General features: G+C 34.2%; 1 protein-coding gene across 5 annotated transcripts in view; it reads right to left on the bottom strand.

Annotated features, from left to right (window-relative positions):
• Positions 1–2,192: 2,192 nt before the first annotated feature.
• Positions 2,193–16,473, bottom strand: part of SPOPL (speckle type BTB/POZ protein like) — a 62,538-nt gene continuing 48,257 nt past the window's right edge. For 3 of the 5 annotated variants that reach the window (XM_041739577.1, XM_041739576.1, XM_041739579.1), the window contains 4 exons: positions 16,147–16,269; positions 9,284–9,426; positions 9,138–9,191; positions 2,193–6,453 (listed from right to left, as the gene is read on the bottom strand). In XM_041739577.1, coding sequence (XP_041595511.1) covers positions 6,309–6,453; positions 9,138–9,191; positions 9,284–9,426; positions 16,147–16,269 — 465 coding nt within the window. In that variant the 3' untranslated portion in view covers positions 2,193–6,308. Of the gene's footprint in view, positions 6,454–9,137; positions 9,192–9,283; positions 9,427–14,958; positions 15,107–16,146; positions 16,270–16,473 lie in introns of those variants that run through there. The other 2 variants (XM_041739580.1, XM_041739581.1) reach the window with 2 other exon arrangements.

Here is a 16,473-nt window from a genome sequence, read left to right as displayed (position 1 = left end):
TGTAAGCTGTTCTTTCTCTATCCCTGTTTCTTCCCTGTGCTATCTTCTCTACATTAACCTGCATGTACCGATCATTTTCTGCATGTTGAGGATTTCTGACTTTATAACCCAGGTCACTCTCATGTTTAAGATTCACATACTCACCAGATTGTCCAGTAGAAATCTTAGGCTCCACAGGCTCCAAATCAACTGTTTTTTCCCCCCAAATTGTTGTTACTCTTGTGATTACTGTATCTGTGGATGGTACTACCCTCCATCCAATTGCTCAAATACAACACCCAGGAGTCGCTCTTAAATACTGTCTCTTTCTTCTACCACATGCAATTATTTCCAAGTCCTTGCAGTATTTCCTCATAGATTTCTCCCTTTTGCTCTATTTCAGGGCTCCTAGCCTACCAGAGCATTCCTCATCTCTTCAGAAATCCCCTTCTTACCTTTTCCTCCAGCTCCCTATAATTCATCTGAAGATTGATTGGTCATGACATACGGCACCTAAAATCCCTCAATGCTTAGGTTATATTGGATTCCTCTGATAGGCTCAAAAAATCATGAACTTCACATTCCGATTTACTCTTCCCTTCTCTTACACATAAGGATATAGCCATATTCATCTTCATTCCCATTCATGTTCTATATGAACCTTGGTCAACCTCTGTGATTTCATGTAATGGGTTGGATGACACTCCCACTAAGCTAACTTCTACTCAACTTCAATTTAGAAGACACTTCCTCAGAAGCTTTCTGGGATCTTCATCTCCATCCCAGATAAGGTGGCCCTCTTGTACTCTTACCTCAATTCACATACTGTATTACATAACTGTTTTCTTTAATAATATAGACTTATAAGGATATGGGCTATTTATAGTTTGTTTATATTATCAAGTTTGGTACAGTGCCTGGCACTATCTAATTACTTGGTGATAGAAATTAAACTGAATCATCTTTATTTTCATCTATTCTTGTTCTTGTAATCTGCGAGTATTTATAAGCCTTGTCTTCTTTTGATTCAAATTTCTGCTTTACATTTCGGCATTAATCAAGTTTGATGCATCTAATTTTGCTTCTCTTTTTTAACAACACATCATTTCTATTTTTCCTGATTTCTACCCATTCCACCATTTTCATGAACTGTACATCTTTTTGGCTAAAATTAAGCATATATTCTAATAACCTGCTATGGCAGTAAACCTGTTTTTGAGCCAAGTTTTGTTTTGGGGTTTGTTTGTGCTACTCTGTTATTCCTAAATTCTACAATTATTTGGGTATACCTGACTCCTTTATAAAAAACATTAAGGATGAAAGGCAATAGAAGTGGTGAAAAGGAAGCATTCGTAACAGAAAAGACAAACTTTTTTGCCACTATCCACTACAGATACATGCAAAGCTCTCTAATACCAAAAAAGGAGCAATAACGTATCACAAACAAGATTTCTACCAATGTGTCTATTTAAAAATACAAAACAAGTAACACTCTTGGCATTCTCTTAGAAATAAATGATTTTTGGGTGGTAGAACAGAGGAAACACTACATTCCAATGTTCTAAAAACTATATTCAGAGTGCTGGCTGTTGCAAAGTAGAAGGGGAATGGTTATACATACTTCATTTAAGGTTTAGAATTATGACCACTACCTGTCCTATTTTACTTTAACTGAATAGACAATGCTCTTAAGTTTTTTATTCTTCTAGGGGTAATTTAAGTGTGCGTGTCTGTGTATATGCGTATGTATCTGCTGGGTGTATGGAAGGTTTTCCACTGTGCATTTGTACCGCTACTTTGCCCATAATTTTTATGCATTGATTCGGTTACTGTTACTAAACTAGGCCAGGAACACATTGCCCCAATTCTGTCCTTTTTGAAGCCAGTAAATAATTAAGTTGTCAGTTAAAATTGAGAAGGGACAGGAGGACCAAGGAAAGGTGATCTTTACTACATTAAAGTTACATGACATTAGCATAAATCTTTCAATAATAATGCCTACATCAAAGCACATATAGGTATAGTATCTCAGTTAAGGAATAAGTTTTTAGTAGGTTCCCCAAAATGGTAGTTTTCCTATGTAGGAAAGATTACTATGCTTAAAGTTACCATATCAAAGTTACCACATGGCTCTTTTGCAAAGCACCATAGCAATCTGAAAATGAAAAAAGAGTTCGTATTTTCAAATAAACACAAAATAAACCAATTAATTCTGAATAAGTAGTAACAACTTTATTTTAACTCAATGTGCTGAAATGCAAAAAATATTTTCAGCAACAAGATACAAAAAGTATGTATCTCATCATTAACATCAGCTGATTAAAAATGAGGCTGAAAAGTTCAATATAAGTCTTTACACATTTGAATCTTGAAAATCAAGTTCCCCCAAAATTAATTTCTAAATAATTTTAGCAGAATTTTAATTTCAAAAATGGGACTCACTTAAGTTATATCTTCATTCTAAAAAACTGGATGTGAAATTAACTAGGTTACAGTATACAACGATAAACTCTAACAAACAGAAAGATTTAAATATAAGAATTCCTTTTCAAACATAAAATCCACATACTGCAAACAGAAGACACGGTGTGGTGATTTTATTCCTAGTGAAGAGGAAGTCTTCCATATGGTAGGCACTCAATATTTGTTCAACTAGACCTAAAATTGACATCATTCCATGAACACTTAAATAAAGTAGAGCTTATAATCTGTATAAAAGAGGTTTGCAAAATACTCATGTGCTGAAAGTGCAGTCTTTATAATCTGAAAACAGTAAAACCCACCCACCTCCTTTTGCAAGAATACATTGAATATTTTTATTTTATCCAAAGAGCAAGAATGTCTGAGTCAGAATAATTCACCTTTCAAACACCTTGTTATGAGGAAAGCTTGCTGAGTTGGATTTTAATAAAATAATTTACTAAAGTCTCTAGTGTCCACTGGGTAGCAAATATGATCCACATTTTTATAAAGAATTTTACTTAGTTTTACATTTATGCACAAAACTTACATGGGCAAATAAATCAGTAATTATTTGGCAATTTAAATTCTAACTTAGGTCTAGTTTAAAAATAAGCTAATAACGTTCATGACAAGTTTTTAAGAGCTCTTTGCAAATATTTTAAAACTTAACTTTAAAACTGATGTCCTAAAAAGGCACTGTTTCACATTTCATCATGCAATAAATGGTCACATTTGAAAATTATAATTTCCTGTCAACCAATTGTACCCCAAAAATAAAGCACATTTAATGAAATATTTCAACTAACCTGAATTCTCAACATTTAACTGAGTCCTATTTTCAGAAATTCACTCTTCTGAACATACCACACACAAGTCCAAGCAAACACAAGTACGTGCACACACACACACACACACACAAATGACATAATACATGCATGGTTCTCCAATTACTATTTCAATCAAGACAATGACACACGAGTATTCAAGGAGGTAACAATGGCAAGCCATAACATTATGGCACCTTCATATTTGTGCTCTAAATACCAATATATGTTAAAATTTAAAAATGAAAAAGGCACAAATATAGTGTTTCTGTATCTCAGGCTGATGAACAGTTCTCCAATGGTTACTTTGATAACATGTAACATTTAAAACGAATCACTACTTTTCTAAGGAAAAGCTCTGTTTAGGTGATAAAAGGTAAACAAGAGCAGGCTGACAAAAGGCAAAACTGCTCAGGACAGAGTCTGTGCCTACAGAAAACAATGTGTGTGGTTTCAAAATGAAAAAATAAAAAAGTCTATTAGAGCACTCACATCAGAATACATTGTTTTTTTTTTTTTCATTGCCTCAAGAACCCACAATACCAACAAAACAAAACAAAAACAAACCTTAATAAATAAAAAGAAAAAATAAATCAACTATGATATGATTCTGTTAGTATAATGATAGGCATTATATTATCTAAAAAGTGGACATTTCTACAAACGTGGATATTCTCACAGCACAGTGTTTGACGTTTTTGGTACAAAATGTGCTACCAAACTTAAAACAAAAAACTTTATAATAAAACCCTTAAGATTTGCAATAAACACTATAAAGTAAGTAGGTAGGAGCAAGCCGCAGTGTTCATTATATGGGTATTACTGAAGTCACTATGGTTAGAAATGTAGATGCAAGCAGTGAATTAATTCACAATGTGCCTGTGTGCATTTGATATAAACTGATACACCAGTACTTTTGATGTATGAAAACAAGGTTCTATAGCCTGAGGAATTTTAAGACCGTGGCAAAATATCAAAATCTTAACTTGTATATGTATGTGTGCATATTAAATTTGTACATTGTAAATTTAATGGACTCAATCTGGTTAAGGAAGTAAGTTTCTGCTGCCTCCAATATTCTTACACAAGGTGGAGTCCAATAATATGTAAGAATCCTTCCATCCCAAGAGATTTTTCTTCAGATTTAACACAAGAAAGATTCCAATTAAACTACACAGAAAGAAATGAAGATATCTGAAAATATCTTTCCAAACTACAGTTTGTTGTGGATAACACTTATTTGACAGTCTATGTTTAATGTAAATATGAATCACTCTTCATATAGTAAGACTGCTTCAGTGAATACCTAATAAAGAGATAACAAAAATAAAATCTATTTTAAAACTCTGGGCTTCATTTTTTTTTTGTCCTAATTCAAAAATTAAATAAACACATCATACAAATTTTAATTTGGAGAATAAAGTATATATGCGAATATATAAGAATATGAGTTTTTTTTTTCCAGTGACACCTTTTCCCTTATGGTCAAGTATAAACTTTGCCTAAGAAGCATATTGTCACTATTACAGGAAATCAGATGCAGTGACTTGCCACTGATCATTCCTATTTCTCTGGGACAATGCACCAGAACAGACCTCCACTGCGAACAGAGCTATCTAAACACTGAATATGTGTATGTGTTTAAAGCTAAATTCATTTATAATAAAGAACTGGCCCATGAAAAGCAGTTTATAAATAGTTTATCCTGTTCACATTATGCAGAATTTCAATATCATCCACAATGTTAGTACAGTAACTGAAACAGAAAGGAGAAAGCTTAGGGGGGAAAGAAAAGGTTCAGAGTGTGGCCTAACATATTTCTAAAGGCTCTCTCTCCTTTAGTCTGCAAATATCAGTTCACTGTTTTCAGAAGGAGAGTATCCAGGATTTGTTTATTGTTCAAATTGCCTTCTCCAAAGTGTGATAAGACAGGAATAAATTCAATGATAAATATCTGAAATTCAAACCAATTAACTATAATCAAGAATATCTTTCTTATTATCACAAACATCCCAACTGCCTCCATCGATCTTAAAAAATTCTTTCAAAAGTTAAGACACAATTAACTATACCTTATTAATACCCTCAAAAACAAACAAACAAAATATATGTACCATTTAGCATACAAAAGATACACATTAAAAGTGCATATATTTCTTAATTGGCCCACTCATTAATTTTACATTTGGTCATCCTTATTTTCAACATGGACAGAATTCTTCATATAAATGTAGGTCACTATAAATTAAAAAAAAAAAGTTAGTTCCGCACAAAACATGCTTTCTTTTTATTGAAATCTTAACCTCAATCAGTTCTCAATCATTGTAAACCTGAATAAACCCACAAAAAAAAAAAAAAAACCACACACAAGCAAAGGTTTGTTATGCTTCTCTTAGTTTGTTGGACAGTCAACACACAGACAAACATCACAAATTTTACTAAAAATTTGGGCCAACTCATTGCATATTTGCCCCAGAAATGAAAAAATAAATTAGAATTGAAGCAGTGTATTGCCGAACTTACCTTAAAGGTAAGCAGGTTCTCCTATATTTATAGAACTTAGACTGGAGACATTATTAGTAATCTCCAATACAAGTGCTTTTAAGAAGAACCTAGTTTTAAACTTTGAGACAGCATAGGACAAACCTACAATATTCATTATGTTTTTCTCAAACTAATGGAAGATCCTTTTGTAACTTAATATCTTCAGTTATCAATATTACTGCATTATGGAGCTAGTGCAATCCTGCATAGCCTTAGTCAAAATGACAAGGCACAATAAAAAAATTAAAGTATATGAACAAGAGAAGTCATTGAAGATAATTTAAGGCCTTGAAGTGAATTAGAGTATAATCAGTCTAATTTAAAGCTGAAGAATAAACCATAAATTATCCACCTGAAATGCAAGCAATATGCTTTTTCAGCTTCTGTTCTGTGGACAAGACAACAGAAACAACTCTTGTTTATGGTTTGTGTATTAGAATCCTTCTGGACCTGGAGGAGTAAAAGTCAATTCCATTTTTCTACAGTTCATGGAAGATTTCAGGACTGTTTTAGCCGTTTGCGTGGAATGCCAAACTGTGGACACTGTGCAGACGCTAGTGCTCGGAAGGCTTCTGCTACTAAATGAGGGTGAGACTGAATCATGGACTTCCACCCTGATGTTTCCATTATGTCCGCTGCTTGGCTGAAAAATAAAATTAAGTCATATTTATTAAAGAGTTCTTTTCAAAATATTGTTATTTTAAAAAACAACTTTCAAATTTCAAAATGTTTTAAATACTTTGCCTCTCTATGTCATCAAGCCCTGTGAATTCATGAAAATACCACCTTTACCTTACTGGTATATTTTCTGTTGCAACGCAACTATTAAATTCTTCTGGAAGTGCTATACTCTGGAAGTAGGTATGTGATACTTTTCTCCATAGTCCCAACTTCCATTGTTACCATTTCTGTACTAGCTCTTTCAAGAGTTCTTTTTCCTGGCTGTTACACACAGGTTTTCTCTAAAGTTCCAAGGTTGGACCTCTGCTCTTCTCCCTTAACTTTCATTATTCATCCTATTGTATCCACTCTTCACAACTACCATATTCCAATGATGGTAAGGACTGACTTGCTAAATCCTAGACCTCCCCACAAGGTACATTCCCAACCACCCTTTTTCCTTATTTTGCTAGGGTCTGAGGACTTACACTTTCAGAATTGTCGAATAAGAACTCAATAGGTCCCTCTTCACACTTAAGTTCTTCCCTCATTTTCAATCAGCTAATTCTTCCACCATTACCCAGTTATTCAAGTCAAAAAATGTGAGAAATTCTAGACCCCATTCTTTTCAATCATCACTATTTTAATTCCCCAAGATATTTCAAATACCCAGTTAAGGTTCACATCATTTTGCATTTGGATTATCACAACAGTCTCCTAATTTGTCCTCTAGTTTCCTATCTTGCTCCTCTCAAAAGAGCTTCCATGAGCTGTGTTAGTAACAAATAGGTCTATATTATATCCTCTGGGATCTTCTCATAACCTCACTCTGATCCTATACTTTTCTTATCACCAAACTTTCCACATCTGATTCCCTTTTGTGTGGGATAAACTTTTACACTTCCCTCTTCTTTACCAGGGTAACTCTTAGTAATACTTCAGGTGTTTATTTATACAATAATTCTTCAAAAAAGGCTTTCTTCCCCTACTTCTTTTACTATATGCTTGGATGGGTATGCTATACTTATATCTATTGTTTCACTTTATTTCAATTACTTGTCTAGTTCCTATTCGCCTCCTGCTAAACTATAAACTCCATGAAGGCAGGGGAAACATTTGCCATGTTCACCACTATATTCTTTGTATAAGCACAGTGCCTAGGGTATTTACTGAATAATAAATACAAATATCTGTCAAATCAATCATCACTTACTGGTTCATGCTTCTACACTTTGGATTGAGCTATCCTTTCTGTTCACAATATCTGTTATTTCCTTCTTAGTTTTGCTAATTTCTAATTCATGTTCAGAAGACTCAGATGTCACCCAGGAAGCCATCCTTAAACCATCCAGCCTAAACATATCTTCTATCACATTACTTACCACATTTTAATGAAATAATATATTCATGTACTTGTTTTTTTCATTAGATAAATTTCTCAAGAGAGGGTTTTTTCCCAATTGTTTTTATATGCAATGCCCTAGCATAGTGCTTGAGACACAACAGTTTGGTTTGTGGAACCAAACAGTAGCTAATAACAAATCAACTTTTTTCAATCTGCCTGACATCTTATTACCTGCATGTCACTATGTTTATAATTTTAACTGATTGTTTAGAATCACATAAATACCCCTCAATATACCTGACATTTTCATTTATTTAATTCAACATATATCTATTGAAGATCCGTATATACCATAGCTTCACCAGGGGATATGAAATAAACTGGTATTTTTTAACAGCGAAAAAAGTTGCACAATGTAAAATATTTTAACAGAGTAAAACTAGAACTTGAAAGTGGCTAAGCATCAAGAATCATAGAATTCATAGAATGATTCAAGAATCATTTACTGCTAATAAACTATATTTTAAATTCAAATGGATTTTTGGGATCATATTCCATGATGATAAGGTATTATCATACACTAACCAATATAAAGAACCAATAACTTGAAAGTATAGTCACTAATGCCTACTTTGTGAAAACAGAATTTACAAATTCATAATAGTTCAGAGTTAACCAATATCATATAGATAAAAACAGATAACAATGGGAAGTATTAGGTCAACGCTCCTTTTATTGTCTAACACTGTTTTTTTTTTTTTAGCTTATATCACCTTTTGATAATGTGTGAAAATGGAATTGAAGGATTTACAAGGCAAAAAAACCAATCAAAAGCAGGTGCAAATTCTTGACACTATCAAGTCTTCACCTTCTGATTTTGAAAAAATACCATGTGATTCAAGGTACTTGGTTAACTTAAGAAGCAGTGGGTGAGGATTCAAATGAAAAGATTTTCTAGGCAGATCTGGAGGGAACACTCCTCAGAGGATAAAATGAGTATTTCCCACATTTTTAGAAATGCTTTCTGAAGGGGCAGGGAAAAGATCCCCGGTAGCCATTGAAATACCTGGACTCAGCTATATACTATGAGCATATGTGCTTAAGAAATTAAAATGTCCACCCCGGTTCACATTAAAAGCTGATCTACAAGGGAGCATAGCCTCAAGAATCCACTAAGTCAAATTATTATTTTTTAAAATTATTGGCAGTTTCATATAACTAATATCTGGATTCATACTTATTGCAGATGAGCAAAAGGCTATGCAAACACTTAATTTCATGTATGCAGATCAACTTTAAGTCAGAAACTGATGTCATCTTACTTGCTGTTCCAGTTTTTCCCATCTTTACACCCAAGCTGTCGAAGTACACTGCACCTGCATTGAAGATTTAAACACACTTAAAAAAAAGTCCGGTGAAAAAAATGTTGAAAGTGTCATGTCCACTGAAATACAGGCATATAGCTTACCTATTAATAAAGTCTATGGCTTGTGCTTTCAACTGTTCTGCACTGTGCAAATCTGCAAGGACAAGGGTATCAGCAACATTTTCTACTGAGAGGTTACTACACAAAGCTTCTTCACACATGACCTTCAGCCGTTCCAGTGCATACTATCCAAAAGGAAAACATAACAATTAAACATTTACTCAAACTACCAAGTTTTAAATACCTGGTACTTGTAACTTATAAAATACTTGATATCTGTAACTTAGAGAATAGTTAAAGCACACTACCCTCTGAACTGAAAGTTTAAAAAGTCTTAATGTTATTTTAACCTAATATTAAGGAGATACAAATGATGAATTCAAGATAAAGAGCAATTTTCTTTAGGAAATCTCAATTTGTGCAAAATACATACTGTCAATTTTAAAATCAGGGTTTTAATTCTTTTAAAAAACTCTTCTTGTTCAATACTCTTAATGAGTGAATTTCTATTCTCTATTTAAATGCCAAAGTGTATCAGCCAGTACACTGTATATTGCCACTGCTCAATCTTGAATAAATTCTAAAACTGAACAAACCACTTTGATAAACAGTTATTATGACAGCTCTAGCAGCTTTATTGAAGTAAAATTGATATACAACAAACTGCACATATTTAGTTTATATTTTGATAAGTTTATACTATATGGTATCATTAAATCATGACACTGAACATAGTCATTATCCCCAAAAGTTTCTTCCTATCTATAATTCTCCCCTCTTGTGCTACCCCAAGCGACACCTCTGATATGCTTTCACATCCTACACCATACTTAATATGGTCTTTGTAATTTCAGCTTACAGTATGCATATAGAAATATCTCATATGGTTTTAATTTATATTCCCCATAATAATTAATGATGTTGAGCATCTTTTGATGTAGTTAACTGACATTAGTTCAGGAAGTGTTTGTTCAAATATTTTCTCTATTTTTAGAAAAAAAGATTGTTTTCTTATAATTAATTCCTGACAGTTCTTTATATAATTGAATACAAAAGTCCTTCAGCAGGGGCACCTGGGTGCCACAGTTAGTTAAACAGCCAACTCGTGATTTTGGGTAAGGTCATGATCTCAGAGTCGTGAGATCAAGTGCCATGTCAAGCTCCTTGCTCAGTGAAGAGTCTGCTTGAGATTCTCCTCATGTCCCTCTGCCCTTCCCTCTCCTTATGCAAGTGTTTTCTCTCTCTCTCTAATAAATAATCTTTTTTAAAAAGCCCTTTAAAAAAAAAGCCCTTTAGCAGATATATTCTGAATAAAAGCTGCTCATTGGATATATGCTTTGCAAAGTATTTTCTCCTAGTTTGTGGCTACTGTTTTCATTCTCCTGTGTTTTCCTGAAGTTTTTAAAACTTACATAAGTCTAATTTATCCATTTTTCTTTTCTGTGTTTGTTGTTTTCTGTTGCCAATAGCTAAGAAGTCTTTGCCTAACACAAGACTGTGAAGACTATGTTTTCTCTTAGAAGTTTTAGATTTTAGGTTTACAATCCCTTTTGCATTACTTTTTTATTTGGCTTGAAGTTCATATAAAAAGTTCATTTTTTTCAGGCATTCAGGTATCCAACTGTTGTCTTTTCACTTTTATCAAATTAGATATCCACATATATGATAGATTGTTTCTATACTTTCCATTCTGTTCCAATAAATTGTTTCTCTTGTCACCAATCAACACGGTCTTAAATGAAGCTTTATAATAAAGTCTTGTTACCATGCAGTTCTAGTCCTCCATTTTGATCTTTTTCAAAGTTGTCTGGCTGTTCTAGGTTTTTGTACTTGCACATAAATTTTCAAATCCACTTGTCAGAAAGCAAAATAAAAATCCTGTAAGGGACATGCTGGCTCTACTAATGAATTTTAAAAACTGAAATTTTAACAATATTAAGAATACTAGTCCATAAATAAATTTTTTAAAGATTTTATTTATTTATTTGAGAGAGAGAGAGAAGAGGGGAAGAGTGAGAGGGAGAGGGAGACCCCTTGCTGAGAGGGAGGCTAAGGAGGGGCTTGATCCCAGGACCCTGAGATCATGATCTGAGCCAAAGGCAGCTGCTTAACTGACTGAGCCACCCAGGCACCCCCCAAATTTCTCTCCATTTATCTAGGTAGTACCTGAATTTCACGTACCAATATGTTGTAATTAACAGGTTAGTTTTGATCTTTTGCCAGATTTATGCCTATATATTTAATATTTCTGATGCTATTGCAAATGTCATTTTTAATTTAAATTTTTATTGAGATAGTTATAGGTTCATGTACATTTGTCAGAAATTAGTAGATGCCAGCTTAGGAGAAAGATGGCAGTGGAATAGGAGGACTCTAGGCTCCTCTTGTCCCAGGGACACAACTACATAATTAGACTCATCCTAAATACCCTAGAAATAGACTGGAAGACTGACAGAACAAACTCCACGTAAGGGAGAGAAGAGGCCACATGGATAAAGGGAGGAATGTGGAGATATGGTTTAGGGGAGAAATGGCTGGTGGGTGCTATGGAGGGGAGGGAGCTGTGTTTATGGAGGAGGGTGAGAATAGAGGAGCACACAGGATAATGCAAAGGGGAATGTTTCCCCAAAAATACTGGCTTGCAAAATGAGAGGAGCTGAAATTCATGACTTCCTACAGTACACAGGGCTTAAAGCCTAGATTTTAACAGTCTGTGGGCTTGGCCAGGATAGAGTTTGGAGGTTACTGTCCTGCTCCTTCCTGGATAGAAGGCAGACAACAACCTAGGGACAGGCTGTGTGAAAACAGCAATCTGAACTACGACCTGGACACATCTGGGTAAGAGTATTTGCTCTTCTCTGAGAGCATCCCCAAGAGGCAGCATTCATAGACACTTCTCCTAGAACATAGGAGCTAGCCAGTGTCGGCTAAATCCTCCACCCCTCAGCATAAACACAGAGACAGCACAGCACCAATACTGGGTGCCTTACTTGTTAACTTCAAGCCCTACTCCCTTGCACTCTCCAGGATCATGCTTCTCAGTCAAGCTTTGATGAGTCCCAAACAGCAGGTCCTTCTTTTCCCCAGGAAACCAGCACAAACCCCTGCCCATAATACGGCAGGGCCAGGCACTTCTCAAGTGCACACAGGACATTCTCCAGAATAACGACAAATTAGGCTACAAAGAGGCCTTAACAAGAACAAAAAAATCTGAAATAATACCATGCATCCTTTCTGACCACAATGCAATGAAACTACAAGTCAACCACAAGAAAAAACTAGAAAGACCACAAATACAAGGAGGCTAAACAACATGCTATTAAACAATGATGGGTCAACCAAGAAATCAAAGAAGAAATTTAAAAAAGAAAAACATAAAAACAAATGAAAGTGAAAACACTGGTCTAAAACCTTTGGGATGTAGCAAAAGCAGTCCTAAGAGGGAAGTATATAGCAATTCACAGACCTACCTTGAAAAGCAAAAAAAAATCTCAACCTAACTTTTCACCTAAAGGAGCTAGAGAAAACAACAGAGCAAGCCTAAAGCCAAAAGGAAGGAAATAATAAAAATTAAGGAAGAAATAAATGATACAGAAACTTAGGAAAAAAAACCAAGAGAACAAATCAATGAAACCAGAAGCTGGGGAAAATTAATGGAATGGATAAATCTCTAGCCAGACTTACCAAAAAGAAAAGAGAAAGAACTCAAAATCACAAAGTGAGAGGAGAAATAACAATCGATGTCATGGAAATACAAACAATTTTAAGAGAGTATCATGAAAACCTATATGCCCAACAAATTGGCCAACCTAGGAAAAATGGATAAGTTTCCAGAAACATATAAACTGCCAAACTAAAACAGGAAGAAATAGAAAACTTGAACAGACCGATAACCAGCAAAGAAATTCAATCAGTAATCAAAGAACTCCTAACAAAGAGAAGTCCAGGATCAGATGGCTTCACAGGCCATCTTTAATACCTATTCTTCTCAAACTATCCCAAAAAATAGGAAAGGAAGGAAAACTTCCAAACTCATTCTGTGAGGCCAGCATTATCCTGATACCAAAACCGGATAAAGATACCACTAAAAAGGAGAACTACAGGCCAATATCCCTGATGAACAAAATACTTGCATACTGAATCCAACAATACAATAAAAAAGAACATCATTCACCACAATCAAGTAAGATTTATTCCTGGGCTACCAAGGTGGTTGGTTCAGTAGTATTCATAAATCAATCAATGTGACAGATCAAATTAATAAAAGAAAGGCTAAGAACCATGTGATCATCTCAACACATGCAGGAAATGCATTTGACAAAGTAAAACATCCATTCATGATTAAAAACCCTCAACAAAGTAGGTTTAGTGGGAACATATCTCAACACATAAAGGCCACATATGAAAAACCCACAGCTAATATCGTTCTCATTGGGGAAAAACTGAGTCTTTCCTCTGAGGTCAGTAATAAGACAAGGATGTCTACTCTCACCATTCTAATTCAATATACATAGTACTTGAAGTCCTAGCCACAGCAATCAGACAATAAAAAGAAATAAAAGGAGTCCAAACTAGCAAGAAGTAGTAAAACTTTCCCTATTTGCAGAAGACAATAAAAAAATCTGAAAGGCTCCACCAAGAAACTGCTAGAAGTTGTACATGAATTCAGTGAAGTCTCAGGACACAAAATCATTGTACAGAAATCTCTTCCGTTTATTTCTAAACACTAATCATGAAGCAGCAGAAAGAGAAATTAAGGAATCCATGTCATTTACAACTGCACCAAAAACAGTAAGATACTTAGGAATATACCTAATAACAAAAGAGGTGAAAGATCTGTACTCTGAAAAATATAAAACACTGATGGGAAAAAACAAGATGAGCAAGAAATGGAAAGACATTCTATGTCTCATGGATTGGAAGAACAAATATTGTTTAAAATGTCTATGTTATCCAAAGTAATCTACATATTTAATGAAATCCCTATCAAAATTATCAAAAGCATTTTTCACAGGGCTGGAATAAACAATCATAAAATTTGTATGGAACCACAAAAGACCCTGAAACCAAAGCAATCTTGAAAAAGAAACGCAAAACTGGAGGCATCACAATTCTGGACTTCAAGTTGTATTACAAACCATAAAAATGCTAAAAGAACACCAGCAATAACATTTGGCCACACCAACTTCTTTCTGCATGTCTCGTCTAATACAAGGTAAACAAAAGCAAAAATAAACTATTGGGACTTCATCAAAATAAAAATCTTCTGCATAGCAAATGAACCAATCCACAAAACTAAAAAGCAGCCTATGAAACAGGAGAAGATATCCGGAAATGATATATCCAGTAAAGGTTTAATATCTTAAACATATGAAGAACTTACAAAACTCAATACCTCAAAAAGAATAAACCAATTTAAGAATTGGAAGAAGACATGGATAGACATTTTTTCAAAGACACTCCAATGGTCAACATACACATGAAAAGATGCTCAACATCATTTTAATCAGGGAAATGCAAATCAAAACTACAATGAGATATCACTTCATACTTGTCAGAATAGCTAAAATCAACATAATAAAGGAGGTGTTGGTGAGGATATGGAGAAAGGGGAACCCTCCTGAAGTTGGGAATGAAAACTGGTGCAGCCACCGTGGAAAACAGTATGGAGGTTCCTCAAAAAGTTAAAAATAGAAAGAACTACTGTATTACCCAGCAATTGCACCCAAAGAATACAAAAATATTAACTCAAAAGGATACATGCACCCTGATATTTATAGCAGCATGTCTACAACAGCCTGTATCCATTGACGGATGAGTGCATAATGAAGTTGTGTTATGTATGTACAATCGAGTATTACTCAGCTGTAAAAAAAAAGAATGAAATCTTGCCATTTGAAATGACATGGATGGAGCTAGAGAGTATTATGCTAAGTGAAATAAATCAGTCAGAGAAAGACAAATATCAAAATAATCTCACTTATATGTGGAATTTAAGAAACTAATGAGTAAAGGGGAAAAAAAAACAAAACAGAGAGGCAAATCGAGAAAAATAGTCTTAACTATAGAGAACAAACCAACGGCTACCAGAAGGGAACTGGGCAGTGGGGGGAAGGGGAAAGGTGGCACAGGATGTTAACTAGATGATGGTAATAAAGGAGGACACCTGTGATGAGCACTGGGTATTTTAGGAATTGCTGAATCACTATACTGTACATCTGAAACTAATATTACATTGTACATTAAATATCTGGAATTTAAATAACTTGGGGGGAAATAGATTCTATATATACCTGGCCTGATAATGACCCCACTAATAACATTTTATAAAACAAGTACAATATCACTCTCTCCCCACCAGTGTGTTTGTGTGTATATGTGTGTGTATGTATATATATGTACATACATATGTATATATACATGCACATATTCACACACATAGGCACATGGACGAAAGTGGCATAAACATCAATACTTTCAGAAAAGCCTCCCAATATGCTTTCAGGGTTGAGAACTACTACTGGCTTTGAGATTCTTCTGGTATTTTTACATTGTTTCTCAAACTTTAAGAAATCACCATTATAAAAAAATATTATAAGACTAAAATTTTTTCCTCTATGATATCATGTTAAAAAAATCTCTGAATACAGGGAATTAAATTAGAAAAAATCTAATATTTTCTTTTTATTTTATATATTCTAACTAGCTCAAGATATTTTTATGCCTTATTCATTACAAAAAAATCTTATTCCCTATTATCTTCCTCAATATACTCAAGAACCATCTATAAATTGTATAAATTAATACTTCAATATTAAGTTATGTGGAGTTTTCACTTGATGATAGCTTTCTATATACATGAAGCTTGAGGAGATTTTTCAGCTTTTTAAGACCTAATTACTTACTTTGTCTGCAGCTGCCAACAAGTTGTCAGCCATTTTGTCAAGGTTTGGTGCTTTCCCTGTGTAAATGAATCTCATCATTTCTTTAAAAACCTCAGGGTCTACATCATTTATTTCCACTCGATTCTGATATTGAAAACAACAAAAAAAGTTATACTCAAAGAACTTACACACACACACACACACACACACACACACACACAAATGAACCAAAGCGAAACTTTGATGACAATTTAAGTAAATCTGCACCCACGTACTCTACTTTAAAATGGAGGTAAGTAAATCTTCAGTAAGCTAAGTAGACAAAGTGAAGCAGGCAGGTCAAACAGG

The sequence above is a fragment of the Vulpes lagopus genome, chromosome 24 (genome assembly GCF_018345385.1).
Source record: "Vulpes lagopus strain Blue_001 chromosome 24, ASM1834538v1, whole genome shotgun sequence".
NCBI classification, from domain to species: Eukaryota; Metazoa; Chordata; class Mammalia; order Carnivora; family Canidae; genus Vulpes; species Vulpes lagopus.
Note: the sequence above shows the minus strand (reverse complement) of the source record. Positions and strands in the feature narration are given on the sequence as shown.